Below are 25156 nucleotides of genomic sequence, written 5' to 3'. Positions count from 1 at the left end.
TTATATCCAACCTGGCTTTGAACACTGCAAGTATTAGGGAATCCACAACCTCTCTGGGCAACCTGTTCCAGTGCCTCACCACTCTCACAGTAAAGAATTTCCTTCTAATAGCTAACCTAAATTTCCTCTCTTTCAGCTTGTGCCCATAAAGAAGATGGTGTCACAACCAATGCTGCCAGAAAATGTTTCTGGGCCAAACATGTAGCTGGGGAAAAGGAGAGTCTGCACCCCAAACACGTGAATGCCTCCTCCACGGAGCGCCGGACATCACCCCTGCGTTCCCTCCATGCTAGCAGCGCCCTACGCTCCTGCCTCTGCCGAACCCCTTACCCACCGCTCCCTCTCCCTCTCCCAGTCCCCTCCCCGCCCGCCCTTCCCACCGCCTCTTTCGCCCTCGCCTTCGCGTTTCCTGTCCGGGAGGAGGAGGTTTGGCCCTGCGGCGCCGCCGTCTCCCAGCGGCTGCGTTGAGCATCATGGCGGCGTCTCTCTCAATGTCAGCGGCGCTGAGGGGCCTCGTCGCCAGGAGCGGTGCGGCTGCGGTCCGCCCGCCGCCGCCCAGGTAACGGCACCGCGGGCTCCCCGCCGGCCGCCCGGGGGGCACCGCCGCACCCCGGCGCCCACGGGGACCCGAGGAGGCCGTTCCGGGCCTGGACCTCCCCCGCGGCCGTCCCGGGAGCTGGGCCGGGGGTGCCGCGTAGGCACCCGACGCGGGTGGGGGGCGGCCAGACTGGCAGCAGGCGCCGGGCTGAGGCTTCTTTCGTGTCAGTCTGTGCGTGTCCTTGCCCGTCGCCGTGTGTCCGTCCGTGTCCTCGCCTGTTCCTATCTGTCGGGGCATGTCCTTGCCCGTCCTTGCTGCCTGGTTCGCAGTGACCGCCCGCCCGATGTCCTTGCGGTGCCTGAAGGTCGGGTTCTGGTCGTTGCGGCTTCGCTGCCGGGGAGTGTAACCTCGCCAGCAGTCTCCCCAGAGATTTGTATTTTCTGTCGTGTTGCCTTTCCTCTCCGTCCCTTCTTCGAAACACGTTAACTTTTTCAGAGGATGAATATCTGGGTTTTTGCCAATTTCCTAAAAATAATATTGGAAATAGCTTTATAATCTTAGGTGGCGCTTTGTTCCTTTAATGCAAAGACCTATGTTAGAAGTCCAGTACATGACCCAACCACGAGATGAAGATGCGTGCATTTGTTTACTTTTGTGCCTCTCACAGGCCCAAGGCTTGTATAAGACCCCAATCTAGTCAGGACAAATAATGTAGCTCCATGCCTTTAGTTGTGATTTGGAAGGTTTGCTTTTTGTGCTCCTTAAGTCTTTAGATATTAACAAATACAGGTTAATTCTAGTAATTTTTTTTTTAATCTCTGGGGGTTTTTAAATATGTATGTGTATATAAATATGTGTGTGTGCATACAGAAAGACACAGAGAAAACTATATATACATGCAGAGAACTGTAGCTGTACTATTTTTTTTATTCTCTGATTGTCCCATTGGCTACTGCTGTGTTCTCCCTCCTAAAATGGAACCTGTTTTATGGTGTTGAAGGTTGTCAGTCTTCTAAAAATGCTTTGAAATCTGTGAGTATGAATTTAGGAGTTCCTCTACACTAATCCAGAAGCTTACTGTTCATGTTCAGCTGTTTCTTTCCGCCTTTCTGTTCCTCTGGTGTTGACAGAACTGTTGCCTGTCCATTGTCATAAATTGCATCAGTCAAATAATTCAGGCTAAAAATAATTCTGTTTGTTTGTTTTAAAGTCTTACCATTCTACATTTCAAGTAATTATTTCAGAAAAAAAAATAGCAGGATGTAGCAGGGCTGGGTATGAGAAGCATGGAAATATGAGGTAGGTACACTTCAGTTGGTATTTCTTTTTTGAAACAGTGTGTTAGATTCCTTGCTTGCCACAGAGAGTGAGGAAAAATTAGTGTCCCTTAGTGTTTTCAGTAAGAGGGATGTTGAGGACATTGGCCTGAGTGAGACTGAAACTTAGGCTTCACATTCTGTAGGACAGTGACCTGATAATAGGTCAGCAGGTTTCTTGGAGAAGAGGAAGAGCATTATGATTTTCTCTTAAAGTTTTGTACACAGCATTATGATTTTCTCTTAAAGTTTTCTTAAAGTTTTGTACGCAGCTTTGTAATCACTCCTTGTTGCTAGAATGAGAAATTTTCCGTGGAAGAAGGAAAAGATGCTTCAGATTAAGATGGTTTTGGTAGTACGAGGGAATGCTTAGGACTGTCATTTATTGCATAAGTTTTGCAAATTATTTCCTGGTTAGGTAGGCACTGAAACTTAAATATTTTCTCAGTTACTGTTTTATATAAAAATATCTTTATATGAAAAATATTTATATGAAATTTTATTCTTAACCAACCTCTGTAGTCTCCCTGTTTGGGAGTAAGAATCAACATACATAATTACAGAAAAGGGTTTAGGGTTCTATGTTTTAAATTCAAAATGTCTTCCTACAGCTCATAGTGAGGTGATAAATCAGATAGAAGAAGACAGGAGAAAGTGTATCTCTTTCTTTTTCACTTTGTATTGCTTCTTGTATGCAACTGTTTGTTTTCCTTTGATACATAACAGAGCATGTAATCCTTTGTATTTCATCAGAAACCTAGATAAATTTCAGTATACAGATAGGTGCCTCAGAATTTGACAATGTATGAGTCCCATTTTAAGCTTTAGTGTCTCACATCTCCTCAGATGTGACCTCAGAGAGCTGAACGTTTACCAAAGACCACTTAAGCTTGTTTTCCAGTTGAAGTGATCAGTAACTATCCGAAAGACTACTTCTTTGAGAAGCCAGTAGTTTGCTGCATATCTTGCAATTGGATATATAAATCCTGCAATACTGGTTTCCTTTCAGAAAATATTTTGACAGCTGCAATTTAGTACAAGTAGTCTCTTTGTTTTGAAGTATTTGTCTGTCTAATTTGTTAGTGGAGTAATCTCTGTCAAACTGTAGAAAGAATGTGTTATACCAGTATGCTAGATATGTATCTTTAAGTAAATACAAGTATTAGGATTACTAACAATAAAAATTATTGGTGTTCTTAGGAGATGAATGAAGAAGATTCTGGAACTGTCAACTGTGAGGGCATTTGAATGACTCTTATATCACTCCAGTCTTATGCTTTTGTTTACTTAGATTCAGAGTACAGTTTGGCTGTTTGGTAAAACTTAATGGAAGTTTCATGTTACTTGCTTAAATTAGGTTATAAGAGTAATATAGCTAATTGTTTGGACACTGTAGGTTTAAATTTTAAGCATTGAAGATGTAGTTTTATTTGCCGTGCATTTTTATGTAGATTTTTGAGTGTGAAACTTCTTATAGTGTTCTAGTTTTCAGAAGTTCAATTAAATAATAATGTGATCACTTTCCAAGAGTTACAAGAGAGATTCTGTTCTGATTTCTGTTAGTGATATTTGGTTCTTAGAATTTTTATGACATCATCTAGCACAAATACTGCTTTTTACTGGGACATATTTAGGCACTTTAACATACACATGGCCAAGCTGCCCAATGATTCTAAACTGGTACTGGTTTTTTCCACAGTATGGACATAAGTGTTGAGTCTGAAATTAAAGAGAACATGCAGCATTCCTCATATCTTTATGAAATCCTGAGTGCTTGTTTTAAATCACTTAAGTAGTGGTTACTGCATCCCTCATTATTTTAGCCTAATAGCTATCAGCAGATATTTGAGCTGATTGTGAAAGTCAGTGTCTTCTTTGCTTAAATCATATTTTGAAGCTTTCATATTGTAAGATTGGTGAAGTTTTCAGGAGGCTTGAAATTATGTTGAACATGCTCTCACTAGTTTGACCTAAAAGATTGCTAAAAGTGTTTCCTTCCATTAGAAATATGGACAGTTGAAGCTGGAAAAGAAAACTTCAAACAAATTCCTGCTGAACTGGGAATCAGATGTTTGTCTCCAAGCCACTTCAGAGTGTTTCTGAGAAGCCCTTCCTATCAAAATATATTAGAGTCAGAATTAATTTCTGTTGCTGTGGCAGAATGTTTTGTGTGTAGGTGTGGTATGGCCACACACTCTCTACATTTCATGATAATGAATTTTTCATGTCACTTTTTAGTGGTTTTTCAAAATGTGTGTTATGGTTAGACACTGGCACAATGCCAGCGTCCCCATGAAAATGCACTTTTTCTAAATAAATGCTGTGAGATGTTATTAGGAACAGAGCAGAGCAGGCTTAAGCTTAATAACAAAGGAAAAAAAAACTTTATTAAATTACTACTAATACAGAAAACACATAAACTAAATTTAGGATGAAGACTCTTTAAAACACTCCTCTTCCCTCTAATTTCTAAAAACACTCAGCTATGAAACATCACCTGGGATTCCTGATTAAATTACCACTTTTCAGATAATCTATACTCAAACTATCAAGGGAGAGAGAAGTCTCTCTTGCACTATAGACCCCCCAGGAAACACAGCTGCCCCCCTGTGTTTCCCTGTCACACATGGTAACTGCCTGGAAAAAAAAAATTTGCTAGTGTGACACTCTCTATTCTGTGTCACAGTGCTCTTTCTACTGTGCATGGACAGACTGCTCATAGGGCTCTTTTAAGGATGCTTTGCTACGGACTTAAAGATGTAACAGTTCAGTTTCTCATCCTGGGACTACAGTCCCCCCCATTTTCCCCTGGGGCCGAGGGGTCTAAAAACAGGACTCATCTTCTTCCCGAAGACAGAGGGTATCACTATTTTTTCTTCAGCTTTCTTCGTTTTTCGCTATTCTTGTGCTGTTTGAAGCTGAAACAGGTCTCCCTGGGTCACCACTGCATGCCCCTACAATGCAGTCTCCATTGCAGGAGATTTTGGTTTAGTCTATGGTTAACAAGTAAAGTCTAGCTAAAAGCTACTTCATCATCTCCTCTCACTTAAATATTTCTTTTTCTAACACCTCAGGTCCCGGACTATCTCTTTTTCACTACAAATTAAGGAGGAGTAATACTTTTAAAAAGCCCTCATTTCCTGGAAAGGGTTAAAAGTTCAGACTCCCTGGACGGCTGATATCTCGGTCCGGTGTTCTGTCTCCCACGCTGGACATTCCCCCCCCCTTCTCCTTCTCCTCTGCCGGCAGATTTCCAGGTGCCGCCAGGCTCTCTGTCTCTTTCCCTCTTGGAGGGGGGGGGAGGCAAAGGCATCTCCGCTTCTCTCCACCCTTCCGTCCACAGGAGCTGGCTCAGTTCCAGACCCTCAGCCCCTCGGCCTACCCGGACAAGGCCGCGTGGCTTCCCCTCCCCCACCCAGCCCGTAGCTGGGCAGGGGAGCGTCTGCACTCTCTGACGACCGGAACCAAAAGAGAGAGTTCTCCTGGGAGTTCTTGCTTTTAATCCCCTGTGTTCTCAGAGGCGTGTCTATACTTTCAGTGGTCACTCCAGGTGCCAATATCTAAACTTGACCACTGATTGGTTTGACTCAACTTCTTGGAAAAAATTTACTTCTATGTCAAACCACGACAATGTGTTACCTTCCTCTTGTAATGCTGTTGTAAAGACAACAAATGTTTTGTGGTTCATCATTGTTATGGGTTTAGGAGGATGCCCATGCACAAAAAACTCAGGACACAGCAAGAATTGCAAATCAAGTCAATTTTATTAGTCACTTTTGCATAAATAACATACCAACCCCTGGATGTTTGAGAAGCTGCCAAGCAGGAGATGGAGAATGGTGCTCAGCCAGGAGGGGTAGGTAGGCTGTGCACCTTCAGGGCATCCCCTGGATTAAAACTGCATGCATCATGTCCTCCCATCCCGTCCACCCCAGAACCACCCCTTATATCACTTCCTTGGGAGTGGCCAGCTTCAGCATCATCTCACGCAGGGCCAGTGCATGAGATAAGATCATAACAGCCCATGATCACACCTCCATGCCAACAATGGTTTTATTATGTGTTATTCCCCCTTCATAGGATGAAGCCCACCAAGTGACTGATACATAGTTTCATTACTGAAGGTTAGTCTTACCAACTAACCATAAGGACTTTTATACTATCCTGCCCACCTGTACAACAGCGGACTAAATATGGCAGGTCTTCTGTCCCTGACACAATCAAAATGGATATCTGAGGTTATGAAAGTAAAGAATTATGGACACTTGTGTAGTACGAAGCCTTTTATTCAATCCATTCTCAAAAAATTGAGGAAATCTGGGATTCCATTTACATTTCAATTTTCAGTTACTATCTTTATAAGCAGGCTTTCCCCTCAGGAAAATGAAGGAGAAGCCATTTTTGTGGCAAAATAAAGGACTTCTAAAACAAAAAAAAACCCTCCTGTCTTAATTTTTTATCCTGTCCTTCCATAAAAAATAGAGAAAATGCTTACTAACTTAAAAGAAAATAATAATTCTGGAAGATAATAGCTTACTATTTTATGTTATTGTTTGTTTGGGTTTGGTTTTTTTTCTTTCATGAAATAATATTGACATTTTTGTTGCATGTCAGTATCAAAGCATGTGTTAAAATATGACTTAGTAGACTTCATGGAGCTAGGTCTGGGTAGTGCAGAGAGCTGTTTAAAGATGCACAAAGCTCTGACTGAATCTGGCTAATAGAAACACTATTTTGCCAGTGTTAGTGCTAGCCAATGTGAGGTTTTTATCAAGTCTGGAATTGGTAGCATGTTGCAGAAGTTGTATTATTTTTTATTTCATCCATCTGTAATACACGTCTGCTGCTTCCTTTATACCACCCAATATATATGAGTATGTGTGGTGTTGTCAGGCTCAGACACGTCAGAAGCTTTGGATTTCATTAATAAAAAATATAGTTCTATATCATTTATCTTTGTTAAAATTATTTCCGGTGACTGATGTAATCTGCATAGAGTACCTGGAATAAAATTTAAAGACCAGGAGAAAATGCAGTCTTTTTGCAGTCTTGCCTTAGCTGTATAAGAGATGTTTATAGATAGTTTCATTTTGGTTAGTCACCAGGAAAAAAAGATGTATTTGGCTTTTAAAATACCTATTTGGCTAGAATTGTACAGTTTTATCTTAAGTATGTATTTTGGTTGTAATGTGTATCAGAGCAAGTACAGTGAGTCAAAGTATCTTACAACATAAAAGCACTGGAGTAAACTGAAATCTGGAATAAAATTCAAGCAGTTTTTTTGCTTGTGAGATTGTGATGACATGGAGCATTGGAGCAGACTCAAGGTGAAAGATATGGAGAGACAAATGGACATAGACAAGGAGAGAAAAAGATGAAACCTACTACAGTTCATACATTTAATGAGCATGAGTTTAAAAAAAAAAGTCCAGGCATCAGTGAGTGTTTGTCTGGTCTTGTAGACACTGAAGACATAGTTTGGGAGTAGGTATTTCATGTATCTGAAGTGCATAATTCCTTTAAAAACAAGTCCTTTTTACTCTTGTCCACTCTGTTCAAAGAGTGATTGTGTGGTTAAGAGAGGGTCTAGGAGCTGAGTCTTGCCAGTCTTTCACTGTGACTGAAAGCAATATCAGTGGTTATTTTTTGTAGTCACAGGTCTTTTGACGACAGCTTGTGTCTGGCTCTTGTGAAGGACGTCCCTCTTTCCACAACAATCTTGCATGCTTTGAAGAAGAGAAGGGGAAATTTCTGATAAATAAGATGACTTCAGTCCCTTTGCAGTATTTTATGTGGTATCTCAAAGCTTCTAATCCATCATTACTTGAGTAGTTGCAACAGGATAATTTACTCATGTCTGTTGTGTTCATGGGTATGCACCACTATTAAGATATCAGAGTGACTATGGTGAACCAGAATGGTGTCTTAGATTTCCTGGTTTTGCCTTCTCTGTTTGGCTTTATTGGTAGTAGGGTGTAGGAGTGCTCCTTGTTTCTTTTGGAGTGGAAAGAGTAAGCTTTGGAAAGTCCCCATGGAGTAATGAAGATGTTAGATTTAATGAAACATGGGAGCAGTAGGATGTTGCTGTCAGTGTGAACAATTCCATCACAATGAAAAATTGAAAAATACCATGTATCATGTAGTTTAGTGGTGAGTTCAGATTAATCTCATTTGAGTTCTTAAAGTGTATGGGATTCCTGTCGTGTTCCTGGAAGTTTACGTATTTTCAGTATTCCTCTAGAGGAGGAAGAGGATGGATAGAAAGATATGCAAGTAAGAGGGGCAGACAGTAAAAAAAAGTTTGGGAGAGCCAAAGTTTGAGAAGGGGTCAAGGAGGAGATGTGTTGTTCTGGAAATGGCATCATGACAGCAAAATGTTCCTGATACGGCTTCATAGATTGTTCTTTCTTATTGGTCATATAACTTGGGGTGATTTGTTTTAATTACATTCAGTTCCTTCACTTTTGGAATTGGAAATCCAGAGGGGAGGAATAACACTTTTCAGAAAGTAAAGGTTAAACAGAGACAAGCAGACAGATGTGTAAGGTTTATTTTGTTGAAAGCTAGCTAGTAAATAAGCAATGGGCTTGCTTCTCCACTAAAACAGCTGAATGCTCTTCCAACCAGTTTTGTGGCAGCTAACAATTGTGGGCTCAGAATTGTAGCTTGCTTGCATAAAGTCTGGCATACTTTTGAAAAAGCATTGTTACATGTGATAATAACTTTTTTCAAAAATTTACTGATTGGAGAACCTAGTAATCTTCTCTCTACTTAGGTGATTTGAAGTGGAGTGGAGATAGAATTAAACCCCCAAAACTGGACCAAAACAACAAACAAACTAACAAACAACCCCCTCAGTAAAGTTTGGAGGGTAGAGGTGAAATTTGTTGGCAATAGTATCTTAAAACAGAAGGATATAATACTTCCCTTCAGGGACTAGACAGTTTAAAATAGAATCTAACACTGCATTTGAAAAATGACCCTTTGTTTTCAAGAAAATCCCTCAAACATTCTTACAGAAAAGACTTCCATGTTGATATATCCTAATATCAAATATTTGATATCTCAGAGTTTGAGAAATGTATTTGTAGAATTTGTTGCACTAAGTTGAACCACATTTTTGTCAAATAAATTAGTCTTTAGTAAGATTCTGAAATATCAGATGGATACAGGGAAAGGGAATAATAATGCCAACTGTCAATGGACAGTGTTTCAAATATGTGTTAGTAAAATGATAAAATTTGCTTTATTGATGTAGGTTTAATATAACATGTTCAACAGATTTAACTTACAGTGGAAAAATACTGCTGTTCGGATTTTAAAAATGACCTTGATTTTGCCTTAGTATAGGTTTGAGTATTTTGACTCAATTGACCTTATTATTGTCTGTCTCAGATGAAATTGGCTGTTTTAAGAGACTGAAATGCTGAGAGTTTTGTAGTTAGCAGGGAAGCATGAACCTACTCACAACTAGTTTAAAAAAAAAAACCCAAGTTTAACAACTCCTATTTTATACTAATAATTTCAGTAAATTTGTATGATCCTTAATAGCTAAATGCTTTATATGTTTTACCCATGTTCAGGTTTTCATTCTTATGATAATACAATGGATTTTGCTATGTTTTTAAAATTCTTTTGTAAGCATGTGCTTCTGTGTGTGTTAAAAAATATACCTCTGAATTGTCTTACAATCACATCCTTTTTTGTTTCTAATAAAAGAAATCTCTAAGCTAGCAGGAGGCAAGCTGAACAGTTCACATTACCTTCTTTATAAATGTCTGTTTTCATATTTCCTAAGAAATTAATGGCATTTTTTCTGTCTGAGTTTCAAAGGACAGTTGTTCTCTCCTGGCAGTGTAATAGTATGTTTAGGTACAATTTACTTAGCTCTTTCTGGTGCAGTAGTTTCTGTCTGAATCTTCCCTTGACCCATGACTGATGTTGAAGAAGTAAAGTAACTTTTGACTCAACAAGAGAGTCTGTAGGCAGCTCCAGAATGTGTGTGGGCAAACAGTTCTTGCAGCTGCTTATTACTGGGGTCTTAACATGAAAGAGTTCATAAAGAAGTTCTATTCCTTTTTTTATAGTCAGACTTTATGTATTTGATACAAATATTTTTAGACCTTTTATGAATGCTTATTTTATATGTGAACACCTCTGACATTGTCATTTGTGATCAGTCTATTGAAGTAATTTTCTGCTAAATGTTAATGAAGTAATCCGCTAAGTGTTAGTGATGCCATTTATATTGAAGTCCAGACTAAAATTTTATTGCAGATGATAGCTGTTGAGTTTTTCATATTTTTTATAGATTTCAGTAGTTTTAAGGTAAGATTTCTATGGCTATTGCATTTTCAGAAGTTACCATGTAACATATTTTCTGCTATTTTAAATGAAGGGAAAAGGCAGAAAGCTCTTTATGCAGTAGCTTTGACTGTTCTGTCATGTGTTCAAGGAGTATTTGCATCTGCTGCGTAAGTTATTGGAAGGAAAATTCTGCAAGAGTGATGTTTTTTCATACACCAGTGTTTGTGCCTACCAGAGAAAGAGACAAATAATTTGCATGTTGTCTGAACTGAAATTCAAGAATAAGGTTTGCTTTTAAAGCACCAGTGTCGCCTTAAGGCTTTAGAAAAGTGTGAGTAATGTCAATACTTGCAGTCTCCTTTTAGAGAGAGAGAGCTAATAGCTGATTAGATAGTAAGAATATGAAAGGTAAGAAAGAATTGTACTAATGGAGGAGGAGGGGATTGGTGTATGAGGGATCAGTGTAGAAGCGAACACACAAATAGGGTATCTGATGAGGTTATTTTTATTCTCAAAGGCGAGTTCTCAAAAATGCTTCTGAGGTGTATTTACATTAATAAATAATGACAGATGGAAATAAAATTAAATCAGATAATTATGGAAAAACAGAGCATTCAAGCTTTCTTTGAATGTAGACTTCATTTATGTAGCTTGGTAATTTCATTATATTTCTCTTGAAGCGCACAAAAATTTGTCCTTCATCAGTTTAAAGAATTGTTGTTCCAAGATTGCAGATGCTGATTCAGCATGCAAAAGAAAGGAAAGAGTTTTTTTTCCTAGCTAGTGCCATGTAATTGTTGCTTGCACTTGTGTGTAGAATAGAAGTTATAGTTTTGGTTTGGTAATTTTTTTTCAAAATTCCTGTGGGCGACACATAGGTTGCTTACACTGCAGCCAACCATTTGTTTTCATCTCAAGACAGATGTGTATTATAGAAGGTGTTTAATCATGCTGGTGCCCACAACTAAAAGCTTGTGTGGTTATTATCATTTTAAAACAAGATGATGTTTAAAATCAGTCATTATAGAAAGACTGCATAAAAATTGAGTCCTTTGCTTTGGTTGCAATATGAGGCTAAAAACCAAGTGCAGATAAATTGCATAGACTGGAAAAAAACAGTATTGTATTTTATCTGATAGGAGTTAATGACAAGCAAAATGTCAAGGAGCATCAAAGTGTATCTACTCCAGAAGATAAGGCAAGCTGGAAAGTGAGGGTGACCCCAACAGGGACAAGAGCCAGAACCAGGGCTGGAGGTGGGTACACCTAATGATGCCACTTCAGCAAGGGCTGAAGACCCAGAGCAGAGCTCTTAAATAGAACTCCAGGACCACAGGCAGGGGATGTTCATGGAGGCCCCGTATGAGGCTGGTCATGGCCATTAAGACCTGCTGGTGCCCTTAGTGTCCTGACACATGGTCCAAGAGAGTTTGTCTTCAGACTGTCAGTGTTAGAACACCTGAAAACTCAGACTATGTTCTTGCACGTAAGGTGGCACCATTGGTGTATTTTCTCTGCATGTATCTCAGTAGTCAAAAATTTATTGAAGTATCATGGAGGTTTTTCCTCAGAGCTGTATAAGAACCATGTGGGCTGACAGATTGAGTGGTGTGACTAAGGTGTGTGACATGGAGTGTAGCTAAGGTACATGATAACTGAAGAATAGCAACAGTTCAAAGGGGAATTGAGGACAAAAGCTTAGCGTCAGAAAGGAAATTGAAGAGAAAGGTAGCTGAGACAAGGTGAAATTCACAAAGCAAGTGTGAAATTAAATCATGCAAAATAGTATTACCTAGATTATCCCATTCTCATCTAGAATAACTCCTACGAGCATACGGTTTTGAAAAGAAACCTGTATGTCATGTTTCATTTGTAAAGATTTGGCTTTCTCTAACTGGCTTGCACTACAAACATTAATATATAACTCATAAATACAGTTTGTCATAGCTGCCCAACAGCTAAGGTTTACTTACCAAATAGCTTGTTTAACTTTCACAAACCATTATAAATCAAGATGTAGTTTTCCAGTAACACTTTAAATGATTCTTTCTTGTGTTGTAGTTTACAGTTCAAGTGTTTGAAAGCATTAAATAAGAAAGAAGTTGCCTTTTAATTATATAGGTATATATAGACATAGATATGCATACATATATATATGCCAATATATATGCTGTGTTTTACAGGTCTTAGATTATTAGAATAAGAATTAATTAAGCTGGTAAATGCAGTCAGATTGAAGGGCTAAATCAATAGGAGTGGATAGGGGTGAAATTCAGGATCATGCTATGCCATAAACCAGTTTGCAAACAATCTTTACTCTGTTTTTCTGTTTAATGTTAACATGATTCAAAGGCTTTTTTTCAAAACGCACAAAATAAGACAGAGGTGGGATGTGGAACATTAGTTTCATTCCTCACAGTTTTGAAATGAAACCCTTTGACTTTTGTTGTTCCTTCTATAAAGAGAGCACAGTTTTTAGTTTTGTCAAGTTGTATGAATGCCTGAATGCGTATGTGTGGGGAGTTTGACATTTAGAAAGCACAAACAAAGCAAATGTGTCACCTGGGTATTTTATCTTTACATCCTACACAACTTTTCTCTCTTCTTTTTTAACTTTAGTTTTAACTTCTTTTTAAACTTTATTTAGCATTAACTCTTCTTTATTAACTTTATTTAACTCTCTTCTTTTTTAACTTCATTATTTTTAACTTTATTCTCTCTTCTTTATTAACTTTTAATATAACTCTTCTTTATTAACTTTATTTAACTCTCTTCTTATTTAACTTTATTAGGCTTTCTAACTAGAGAATGTAAATTTAGTTGATAGTTGTTATGGGCTGTGCAACATTTCCAGTATTATTTGTCTTCCAACTAACTTGCCTATAAGAAGTTTCTGGTTCTCAGCAGCCTTAAGATTGTGAACTAAGGTTAATTCCTATGATTAGGTGTTCCAGTTAGGAGAATAGTGTGTAATGAAATGCTTTATTAGTAACTGTACAGGTGGCAGTAATTCAGAGTTCCTGTGACCTGATAGCAGTTGGACATCTTACAAATTATGTATTATATTGCTCTAAATGTAGTATATCTGGTTTCCTTTCATAATGAGTTCTTTTATTTCTACAACAAAAATGTTTAAATAATTTTGAGTAATTTTGTTCTTAACATGTTAAGCCCCTCTCTTAAAAGTGTTTCTAATATGTTTTCTGTAATCTGTCAAGAGACCACTGGTATGCTCTGAGTCATGTGCACGTGAGGGTCAAGGAGCACTGACATGACTTTTTTTAGAAGTGTAGTTGCAAGTAATGACTCAGAGCATCTAAGCACTGCATCTAAGCACTTCAAGGAATGTTTTGATACCAGCCTGGGACTTGCAGAGAACTGTTTCAGGATGTGCAGCTGTTGCTTGCGAGTGTGCTGACTTGAACCTTCAGGCTAGTTCTGTGGATTTTTGGCTGAACTTTTCCTCAGCTCAAGCTGTTTGCATTGCTCATATGCTTATACTCAAGATCTCAAAAGACACCAACTCTGCAGGAGGAGTTTAGCCAGCCTGGGCATACTGTCTGCCTCATGTGGAGCCTTCTGAAGGACTGGTCTTTGTTGTGCACCCAGTCACATCACCTCAGTTAGCTGGCTGCTCAAATAGGCCCTGTCTAAATCAGTGAAAGTGCAGGCTTGGTACTAGGTCAGAGTTAACCTTCTTTGTTATGTCTTGACTGCAAGAAAGCTGATTAAATGAAGAAAACTCGTGGTGGGCAACTCATGTCTTCACAGAACTGACTTGTTTCCTGAGAAATTCACTGGGGTGCAGAGGTGGATATAGTGCTCAGGTCCTGTGGTAGTTCTGGAAGGACATTGTCTTTACATTGTGCAGTGGTTCAGCTGATACTTGTTTGAATATAGTAGTTCAACAGCATTTTCTCACCTGTGGGATAATTAAAGTAGAATCTAAAATAAATAAAATTTTATTATTTTCTATGTGATGATGTATTCACTACTTGAAAATGTAACTAATTTAAAAGCATTATAGAATATTCTGGGTTGGAAGGGATTCACAAATATCAGTGAGTCCAGCTCCTAGCCCGCACAGGAGGAGTCACACCACATGCCCGAATCCCTTGTCCAAACACCTCTTGAGCTCTGTCTCGCTTGGTTCTGTGACCACTTCCATGAGGAACCTGTTCCAGTGCCCAGCCACCCTCTGTGTGAAGAACCTTTTCCTGATATGCAACCTAAACCTTCCCTAACACAGCTTCATGTTGTTTCCTCAAGTACTATCCACCACAGAGAAGAGATCAGTGCCTGCCCTCCACATCCCCTCATGAAGAAGTTGCAGATTGCAACAAGGTCTCTCTTCATTCTCCCCTAGGCTCAACAGACCAAGCTACTTCTCATGTGGCTTCCCTTCAAGACCTTTCAACACCTCCTTGGCCCTCCTCTTGGCATTCTCTAATAGCTTTATGACCTTCTTGTATGGGGGTGCCCAAAAGTGCCCCCAGCACTCAAAGTGAGGCTGCCCCAGTGCAGAGCAGAGCAGGACAGTCCCCTCCCTTGCCTGGCTGTGATGCTGTCCCTGATGCCCTCAGGACACCCTTGGCCCTCCTGGCTGCCAGGGCACTGCTGGCTCATGTTCAACTTGCCATGGACCAGAACCCCAGGGCCCTTTCCATGGCACTGCTCTCCAGCCTCTCATTCCCCACTCTGTCTGTACATCCAGGGCTGCCCCATCCCAAGTGCAGAATCCAGGACTTACCCATGTGGAATTTCATCTGGTTTGTGATTGTCAGTTGTCAAGATCTCTCTGTGCAGCTTCTCTGCCTTCAACAGCTCCTCCCAATATAGTATTATTGTCAAACTTGCCTGGTATCCCTTCCAGTCCTGCATCCAGGTTGTTAATGAAGATGTTGAAAGTCTTAGGGCCTAAGATGAAGTTCTGTGGAACCCTGCTAGTGACAGGTCCCCAGTCTGATGTCACTCCTTTCACTGTAACCCTTTGTACCCAGCCCATGAGCCAGTTCTCACCCATCCCATTATGTGTTTGTCCAGCTATGAGCTGGACGTTTTGTCCAGAAGGATCCTGTGATAGACAGTGTTGAAAGCTTTGCTGAAATCCAGAGAGATCACATCAGCTGGCTTCTCTTGAGCAACTAGGTGTGCTACCTTATCATAAAAGGAAATTGACAAGCGGGACTGTTCATTCATTAAGCTGTGCTGGCTGTGACTAATGGCTGCATTGTCCTTCAGGTGTTTTTCAGTAATTCTCAGAATGGTCTTCTCCAAAACTTTACCAGGCACTGAAGTGAGACTGACAGGCCAGTAGTTTAATATTTGCAAAGGCAGGTGAACTTAACATTTAGCTTCAAAGTTCCAAACCACAAGTCGAATGCTTATTTCCATGTTAATTTAGTACATTTATATAGCCATTTCTTCTTTCCGTAAGTTTTGCCTGACAGAAAAGCGTAGTCAGTTCTTGCCCTGTTTTCCTAACACACGACTAGGAAAAGTATTTTTTTTGCATATTACCTTATTAGCAAGTGAAAGCAGTGTCTTTGTATTTATATTTCAATTTCTATCATTTCAGCAACTTACTACAGAAATTTCAGTAGTTTAGATAAATTAATTAGTACTGCATTCATCCATTTAGAAACCTAATTTAGTCTGTTTAACATCATTTTGTAGGCAAAGGAAAAAGTATGATCAGCCAACTTCACCATAGTATGAAAATATTTATTAATTCAGGGACTTCGTTTTCCTCTGAACACGAAAGTTACTCCTGCAGTTCATACTACAAAATAGAACTACATGTCGCCATATGCAGTGTTTGGCACTATATTCCATATTTTACTTCTATTGTAAAATAGTAAAACTAGTTAGTGAAACTGAGTAAAAATAAAATACCATTGACTCTGTTAAGTCACTATCACTTCAACCACAGTAGTGACTTTAATACCAAGGAAACATTATCCTGCTGTGTTTAAATTCATCTCTCACAAGTTTAACTTTGCAAGCTGTCTTTTTAAAAATGCATTATGTTGGGGCTAAATAAAAATATATTATATTGAATACTGTGATTTGTATTGTATTTGATGTTGTATCATTATTGCCTGTGTTTTATATGCCAGAACTTCCTACCGATTTGGATTTAGTCTGTTCAATCACAGTGTATGACTAGGTTGGATGCTGTGGAAGTTGTTAGTGGGTAGTGTTTCTTTTGTTCTTTTTGTTCAGAATTTAATGTTTTTATGATGGCTGTACATTCTGAAGCTTATTAGAAGTGCAATAATACTAAATACAATAATATTAAAAAGTTTGGTCTTCTAAGAATGAAGAATATTCAATCTATTTTGTTGTTCATCATGGCTTCTACATAAACATATATTCACATCCACTGGTGCCCTGGTCTTTCAGATCTTTCTTTAAAACATCCTTTAGATTTACTTCTTGATGACTGTCTTCATTTTTCATGTGGTACATGGGGCTTTCTTCAAGACTTTGTTTTACCTATACATTATGATCTGATTACCTGTTTGGTGATACCTGGATTTTTTTAATCATATCTCCAACAGTTGACCAAAAGGGGGTGCTAATAGATCAAACAGTCAGATGTGTTGCATAAAGAGGTTAAGGAGAAGTTTTTGTGCAATGGTTTTAAGTCCCAGCTACTGAATTGTGTCAGGTAAATACAAGTTTTCACATCTGGATGTTGTGTAACATTCCAATCACAGCACTGCTCTCCGAGGAAGGCAAATTCATGCTGTGTAAATATGGCAGCTTCTTACTATGTAGGGGTTAAGCGTAGGTTACTTAGCAGGTATTTACAGTGGTCAAATTTATTGAGTTTCAGCAGTTGAATACAGATACCCAGAACAACCAAGTAATATCTGAAGTCAGATGCCTTAATTCAGATACCACAAAAGACATCCACTAACCATTTTTTTACTGTTTGGTTTCTTCTGTTCAACAGAAGTTAATGGCTTCAGCAGAGCTGGGGCCTATAACTTAAGATGGGAAGTGAAGACCTAAGAATCTTCCCTGCAACAAGGAACTGCTATGTCCTTATCCCACAGTGGTAAATATGGTTGAGAGACCTGATACTGTTATGAATATTGTAGTTTCCCAGTAGACTGAAGAATTTCAGTGGCTTTTCGCTGGACTCCTTCATTTGTGTAGCAGGGATGTGGAAACCATTTTTGACTTTGCTGTAATTACAGATGATGGTGGAATGGGAATACACACTTATCATGGAAGACGTGGTTAGATGATCACAGTATTTGTTTATTCAGGACAATAGTACCTGCAGAAAGTTTTGAATTCTGCAAAGACATATTTTTGCTGGTAGTCCTCAATAATTCATTCTGTTTATTGTTTATTGTTGCTAGCTATGTGTAAAGCTTTCTGTATAGTTTTTGAAATTCTGAATTATTTTAGCAGTCTATTTGTGATTATTTGTGATTATTCTAAGTATTCTGTGTACAGTAATTCTAAATCAGAGTTTGGTTAGACTTGGAACAGGATAGAAGTAGAACTTCCTGCTCATAAGGTCTCATCCCAAGATATTTCAACAGGAAAAAAAAAAAGCATAAGCAGTCAAAAAGAAGCAAAATGGGAAGATGTATACCCATATTGCGTACAGAGAGAAAGAAAGAAAGCAGATTACCTTTCCAGAGGTTAGTAATAGGAAAAAGCAGTAGGATCTTGTGAGAATGGAATTGTAGTTCTAGTTGAGGTGTTAGGGCTGGGTTAGACTCAATGATCTTGAAGGTCTCTCCCAGTGATTGTGTGATTCTGTGTGTAAAATGTGTGTTCTATACTTCTGCAAGATTATCAATCAGAAAAGCTACCTAAAAGTCAAGATGGATGTGGGCAAATATTAACTATTAATTTTTGAGAATTGCTGTACTGTTGAGGATGAAATAAAAGGCTTAACTCAAATGTTCACTTAATAGATTTAGATTGCAAATTCATTTAACTTGAAGGTATAATAGATATTATAAAGCTTATACAATTTCTAAGGTGAAGCTTGAGTGATGAAATGATACTTGCCATTGTGGGAGTTTGAGAAGAGAGTGTTGTGTGAAAGAGATGCATTTCCTAGTTCTGTCCTCCAGTTAGTGCCTGACATTAGCTACGCACTTGCAGTGAAGCCTGTTGAAAATTAAACAGGCATTCTGGGAATCAAGCTACATTTTCTACTAATTTTCAAATAGCAGTATTTCAGCTCACATGACATTTCAGAGTTGCTAGTTTTTCCAAACTTCAGATTACTTTCCTACGAGAGATGCAACAAATGGAAATATCATCAGCCTGTCATCTTTCAAGCACAACTTTATGTTTTATGTGGTGTTTTATGTATTTTCACCTGGAGGTCTCTCCTCCACTGACTTGAGATTCACTTTCCTAGTCCAAAAGCCAGTTTTCAAACACTCTTCAATTAGGAAGTTCTTAAAGAAAGTATGTTCTGTCCAACTCATTGCAGTCCAGGGATGGACAGAACACAGCTCATTTGAGAAGTGTACAAGGTTGCAAATTCCAGTAACAGTTGTGTTTTCCAGAACTGTGTAGTCAACAGAAATGTCTGAAAAATTATGAAGAGGAGAAGTTGACTTAGGTTAGTAAGCTGTCCATCTGCTTTTGAAGAATAGCTAAAATATCATGGAGAGCTATAAGGTATGATGCCTTGGAAGTTATCCCAGTTGACAGAGTTATCTCATGCAAAAAACCCAGCTCCCTCTGTGTAAAATGTGGAGGCATCTCAGAAGGAGATTCTGCCCACCTTTAATCTGGTGGGGTTTTTACCCTGCTCTTTATCATTGGCATTAGTAAAAACAATGTCTAATACTGTAATGCTGAGTGGAAATAATTTTCAAGGGCATGGCATTTGTACTTTTTAAACCTGATTAATGTTTTTCCAGTTTAAAACAAAACAACCCACTCTCAACCATGTTCAAACTAAATTGTGCTAAATTTTGTTCATAATTGAGAAAGTTCATACAAGAAAAAGTATCATCCTGATCAGCCTTTTTATAACCCTTACATACGTGAATCTTTACATATTGATTAGACCTTTCCACAGAACAAGCTTCAGAGAACTTCTTGATTCATAGTATAGATTAGTTTTCTTTAGAGAACGAAAGAATTAAATTGTATAATCCAATGTCTTTCTTTGGACAGACATTAAGTAATGTAGTGAACACTGTATGACATGAAGTTCCGGAATACCTGCAGAATATTACTTTGATAGTAAAGCTGCTGTAGTGGGGGAGAAACTAATTTTCCCATTACGTTGGTTTTTTTCCTTATTTAAGGTTGAATATTTTCTGGTATAGCTACTTAAGTCTGGAACACAAGTGTAATGCTGCGGTTCAGGATGCTCTTAGGATAACATCTCTCTTGGTGTGTAATTGAATAAGGACCAAGTAACAACCTGTTCTCCTAGTGCTCCAGTGTCTCTCTTTTCTGTTTTTATGATATATTATTTTACATGTACAAGTTAAAAGTACTGGCTGTGTTGAGCCAGAAACTCTCTGGTACAGAGATTTTGAGCTAACAAAGTAGTTACCATGAATTTTTATGAAATTATTGGTCTTCCTTGCACTTGAAAACTTCTGTGTTTTAAAACAAAGTAACTTTCCTGACAGATTTTGTCACTTTAAATAGGAATAGATAAGTCTGTCCATGCCGCAGAGATAGGTGAATCTATAAACTTTGTGCTTTGGAGATGTTTTGAAGTTGTAAATGGCAGAGGGAAGTTCATTTAATAGAATGTAATCTGTGTTGAAAGTATCTAATATAAATCTATTAGATATTTCTTAACTGAACTTTGTTGTAGTTGCTTAATTTCAGAAAGTTCTTGTAGAGAAAACTGAATTCCTACATTTTTGTTCCTCATTTCTTTAAAATGGCCTTAATCAAATATGGAGCACACTCTTGTCTACCTGGATTTTTCCAAGGGTTTTGATATGCTTTGTCAATGCCTTCTCCCAGAAAAGCTGGTGTGTTACAGTCTAGTGAGGTGGTCCATGCAGTGGGTGGGGAACTGGCTGACAGGCAGCACTCAGAGGGTGGTGGTGCCTCGCTCCTTTTCACATTGGCAGCCTATTACAAGTGAGGTCCCCAGGGATCAGCTTTGGGCCCAGCACCGTTTGATTTCTTCATAAGTGATCCATGGTGGGATCCTGACAAACCCTGATAAAAGTTTGCTGATGATACCAAACTGAGTGGGGAAGTGGATACTTTGGAAAGGAAATTCATCCAGCAGGAAGACCTAAACAGGCTGGAAGGTACTTACGAAGTTCAGCAAGAGCAAGTTGCTGTTGTTCAACCTGGGAAATCATAATCCAGAACTGCAGTATAGTCTGGGATTTACCTGATTTGGGACTGGGGTAAGGGACCTGGGGGTCCTGGAGGAAAACAGTCTTAGTCTGTGTGGACAGTTGCTTCTGAGCAGAGAGGCAACAGATTACTGGGTTGCATGAACAAAAGCATAACCAGAAGAGATGAAGAAGTTATGATCCCACTTTTCTCAGCACTTCTCAGGCCATACCTGCAATACTACATGGACAGGCTGGAGAGGGTCCAAAGAAAAGCCACAAAGATCATCAAAGAACAGGGAAGCCTGCCATGTGAGGAAAGGCTGAAAGAACTGTATTGGTTTGGTTACACAGAAGGTGGACACTCCTTTTTTACAGTGAGTCACATGCAAAAGGAGCTAATGGTTCAAGTTACTCCTGTTGAGATTTTGGTTAGACACAAGGAAAATTTTTTACAATGTAGTTAAGTCAGTGAACTATTGGAACAATCTCCCCAGCCAAGTGGTGGGTTCCTCAGTGTTGGACAATTCAAAGATTCAGCTGGACTGGGTGTTGGGCCATCTTGTCTAGACCATGCTTTTGCCAAGAAAGGTTGAAACAGATGGTCTTTGAGGTTCTCTTCCAACCTGGTATTCTATCGTGAGGTCAGAGAATTAGGTTTCTTGGCTTGTTTCACCTGCTGTTGCATTATTTCTCCAGAAGATGATTTATACTCAAAGGGCTAATCCTGTCATTAGTGACAGAATGTAAGCTAAGGGCAAATCTAGTTAATTCAGTGATGTAGAATTGTGTTCTCAGTTTCTATATATATCTTACAGATTTAGCAATTATGCAAGAAGATAAATTGTATTTCTTGGAAATGAATAAGCTGACTGAAAATGATTTAGAAATTAAGCAAAATAATTGTTTTGTGCACTGACAACCTGAAAACTGTGTTTGCAGTATCAGCTTAGAGTTTGTTTAGTCATTTTTTTGGATTGGTTTGGGTTTTTTTGAATTTGTTAATGTCCTGTTATTGAAGTGTAGAATTGGAGCTTTACCATTACAAATAGATTTAGGATTTTTTTCCTCTGATGCCATCAGTTTAAGGATCAGAGTTCCAGAATGCTTGCAGCAGCCTTGTATTTTTCTGTCTGTTCGTGACAAACCAGCTACTGTACATTCATATAGAGCAGTACAGTCCTTGCCACTGGCAGTCTCTCTGTGACAGAGAGCCTGTAGGCTGACATAAAGTGCAGCCTGTTGTGAACTGCTAAGTGGGAGTCTGCCAGAAACTCAGCAGACAGAACTAATTGGGGAGAAAAAGGATTTTTGTGCCCTCATCTCTCCCTCTTCAATTTTTTTTACAAGACGGATATTGTTAAAGTAACTTGTTTATGTAAGATTTGTCTGCCTCTATTTTCTCATTGCATGAATCATTTTTTAACTTCAAGTCTTGCACTGCAGGTCACTGAGCACTTCCACATGGCGGCTGGCGCAGAACCAAACTCGAGACACGCAACTCATCACAGTTGATGAAAAATTGGTAAGGGTTTTCTACTGAATACTATGATACAGCCTTCAGGGTTATTTCTGCACAATAGGCATTCAGTATGGTATTCTGCGTTCTTCTAGGAAAGCCGTATAAATGCGAACTACAAAGCAACAGTCCTTTATACACTAAAAAGTGGAACATCAGTAAAACATAAGTATGTGAATGAATATGGCATTCAAGTGATAAGCAATGTAAAATGATGAGTACCTTATTTATTGTTATATTTTAATCAAAGACCAGTATGAGCTGTAATTAATAACAAGTTTGTTCTTTTTGAAATTTATGTATATTTTCTGTGTAGTGAAATTATACATAATTTGCCAGCTTCCTGAAATTTTCTTCATTGGTACCAATATTACTAAAGATACTACGTAAAGATATATCATGGAAGATTATTGTTGCTATGCACATACACTCTAGCTTTTGAATATGCATGAAGGTTAGATTACAACTGGAAACAAATGCATAACATTCTTCTGCTAATCAGTAGCAGATCAGAAATTTGGCAGTCTTTTCTTGTAACTTCTTCCATAATGTGTGGTCTGTTACTCTAGATGCAACCTGACACTTATGTTTACATTATTCAATAGTATACATTATTCAATAGTATAATTTTTGTAAGACTTCTGGGGGAAATGCACCACAGCAGAAGCATGCCTTTCATTGGTTTTCATATCACCTTTGAATCTCCAGGAAAACAACGTTCCTATCGTATGTGCCAGGCAGTTCACATTGTATGTATCTTTTTTGTATCCCTGAAGCTAATATGAACGACCTAAGAAATCTTTGGAATTTATATTTATAAATAGTATGTTTGTAATGATATGTACAAGTTGAAACAGCCGAAGTTGAACAGGCTGTTGGAAAAAACCCACACTTTAATAGCTCTTCACGGCTTTTTTCTCTCATGCTTTGTATATAGATGTAGCAATAGTAATTACGTACCAGTAAAAAAATAATCAGTTACTTCATAAACTTCTTTCTGAATTTAAGAAGTAACAGTATAATCTTAGATTTAAAAATTAAGGAAAAAATAGTACTTTATTCTCACAAATATGATTATCTTGCTAGTCTAGTTGCATAACTTGGGATCAGGAAATTTGTAGAGATTGTGAGTCACTGTAAGTAAGATTGAACAAGCCAGTACATGTACATTTTCCTAAATTACTTCTAAATGCACTGTTCTTTAATGTTAAAATACACATATACACATATGTATTTAAATACAGCTTTTATAATGCCTGAAAAGTATCACGTTTCCCTATTGCGGCCTTGGGTGATGGATACCTATGTCTGAAAAGGCTACAATACAAAGACAGACCCAGAAAAAGAAATACTCTTCCACTTCCATATTAACTTCAAATGTACATTAGTGTTGTACATATACCTTGTCTAGCTATGAGAGTTTATACTTCCAGTTGAGTTAAAGTGAAACTAGTTTGAAATACAGCTATTCAGTTCTCTTAGTGTTGTAAATACACTGTACATGGAGAGCATATCTCTGATGTCATTATATGTTGTCATCAAGTTGAAAACTCTTATAACAAACTGAGGCTTTTTGAGATCTCGTATTAGCAGCCATTTAGTTTTTTTACTTTGATTCATATAATGTATCTAAATGATTATTTTATCTTTATTTCTTTAGTGTTAGGTTATATGTCAGACTGAATAGTGTTTTCTTGCAATGTTGTGCACATTCTAAATGCAAAAATCTTTTTTCTTCTCTTTTAGATTATGATAGGGCCTGAAACAAAATGACAGAAAATTAGAAATTTCATTTGTAGATTTCATTAGATTTTGGGAATAGTTTCCATAATGTTGTAAATTCAGGTTCTTTTAATGGGCAAAAATTACATCCCATTAGCAAGGAAAATTGTCTTGGGAGTTTGATGTGGTTTTCAACTCTTTCAGCATTAGAAGGAGTTCTCTAGACACCTGTTAAATTTCATTTTAAAGTAGAGTACTATCTTACCTTATTTTAGGTTGTTGCAATATATTTCCTAATTTTAAGTATGATTAATTACAACCAATTGAGACTAATATAGCATATTTCAGGTGTCTCAATTAATTAACAAAGCATAAAACTATTATTTCAATGCAAGCTGTATTTAAACTGTACTCTGGAAATTGATGCATTACATTTAATTGAAAAAGACTTATTTTCTATTACAGATTGTTAGACATCATTAAATCATACTTTAATGGATTTGTCATCTTTGACATATTTTAATTTTTTTTTTTTAAGCTGGACATCACCTTTTCACCTTTTACTTGCATTTCAGAAGGAGTAAGAACAGGTGGAAGATGGGATATGGTTATCCTTGTGAGCCACTCCCATCTTTTAACTTACTTGGGAACTGAACTCTTCTGTGACTTGATATTTACAAGGCTAGGAGAGTAATGCTGAGGTTGTTGAAAACTTTTAACTGCATATTGTAGTGGAATTAATGAATATTTCCAGTGCTCTTGTAGACCTTGTATTTGTATGTGTACATGCATATACTAGAACTTGTTCAACAGAATCATTTGGTTCTAGCAGTGCTAAAATATTCCTTGTATTAAGAAACACAAATTAAATAGAAGATGTGTGAGCATCCTGAGATTGAATAATTAGGCAGTAGTTGGTCGCTTCCTTACTGCAGCCTAGACTCTACTCTGTTAGATACAACAGAAAAATGAGTACTAATGAATTAGTAGGAAAACCAATAGTTTAAACCGCATTCATTTATCACACTAGAAAAAAGATGTGTCTCTTTAATGTAAAAGGAGTTAAATGTTGAGCTTATGTAGAACATATCCAAGAAATTATATCTTTGTCTCAGTTATTAGCTGTTTTCAGTGAATACTGAATAAATTAACTTTAATGAACAGTAAAACCTGAAGAAAATAACATACAAAATGAACAAAGCTCAACAGAAATACAGTTCTTGCATCACATTTTGATTCTCTGGCCACCAATTAGGTCATATTCCAAGAGTCTGGACAAATAACTGTGTGCAAAGTAGTCTCTCAAGACCCTCCTTGCATTAGGAAATTTGGGCTATAGAGGGCAAAGGCTGTCAGCAGCAAATCTCACTCAGGTAACGTTCCAGATTATTTAACTGTTTGTATGGTATAACATACATCATTGCATCACAGTTATAAAAAGTTGTAG

General features: G+C 38.0%; 1 protein-coding gene across 1 annotated transcript in view; it reads left to right on the top strand.

Annotated features, from left to right (window-relative positions):
- The first annotated feature begins 417 nt into the window (after positions 1-417).
- The window catches only part of NDUFS4 (NADH:ubiquinone oxidoreductase subunit S4), a 48447-nt gene continuing 23708 nt past the window's right edge, over positions 418-25156 (top strand). Inside the window, exons 1-2 of the mRNA XM_054003418.1 lie at positions 418-559; positions 21915-21993. Of these exons, the coding sequence (XP_053859393.1) occupies positions 474-559; positions 21915-21993 (165 nt within the window). The 5' untranslated portion in view covers positions 418-473. The remainder of the gene's footprint in view (positions 560-21914; positions 21994-25156) is intronic.

Source organism: Vidua macroura, chromosome Z, assembly GCF_024509145.1.
Source record: "Vidua macroura isolate BioBank_ID:100142 chromosome Z, ASM2450914v1, whole genome shotgun sequence".
NCBI classification, from domain to species: domain Eukaryota; kingdom Metazoa; phylum Chordata; class Aves; order Passeriformes; family Viduidae; genus Vidua; species Vidua macroura.
Note: the sequence above shows the minus strand (reverse complement) of the source record. Positions and strands in the feature narration are given on the sequence as shown.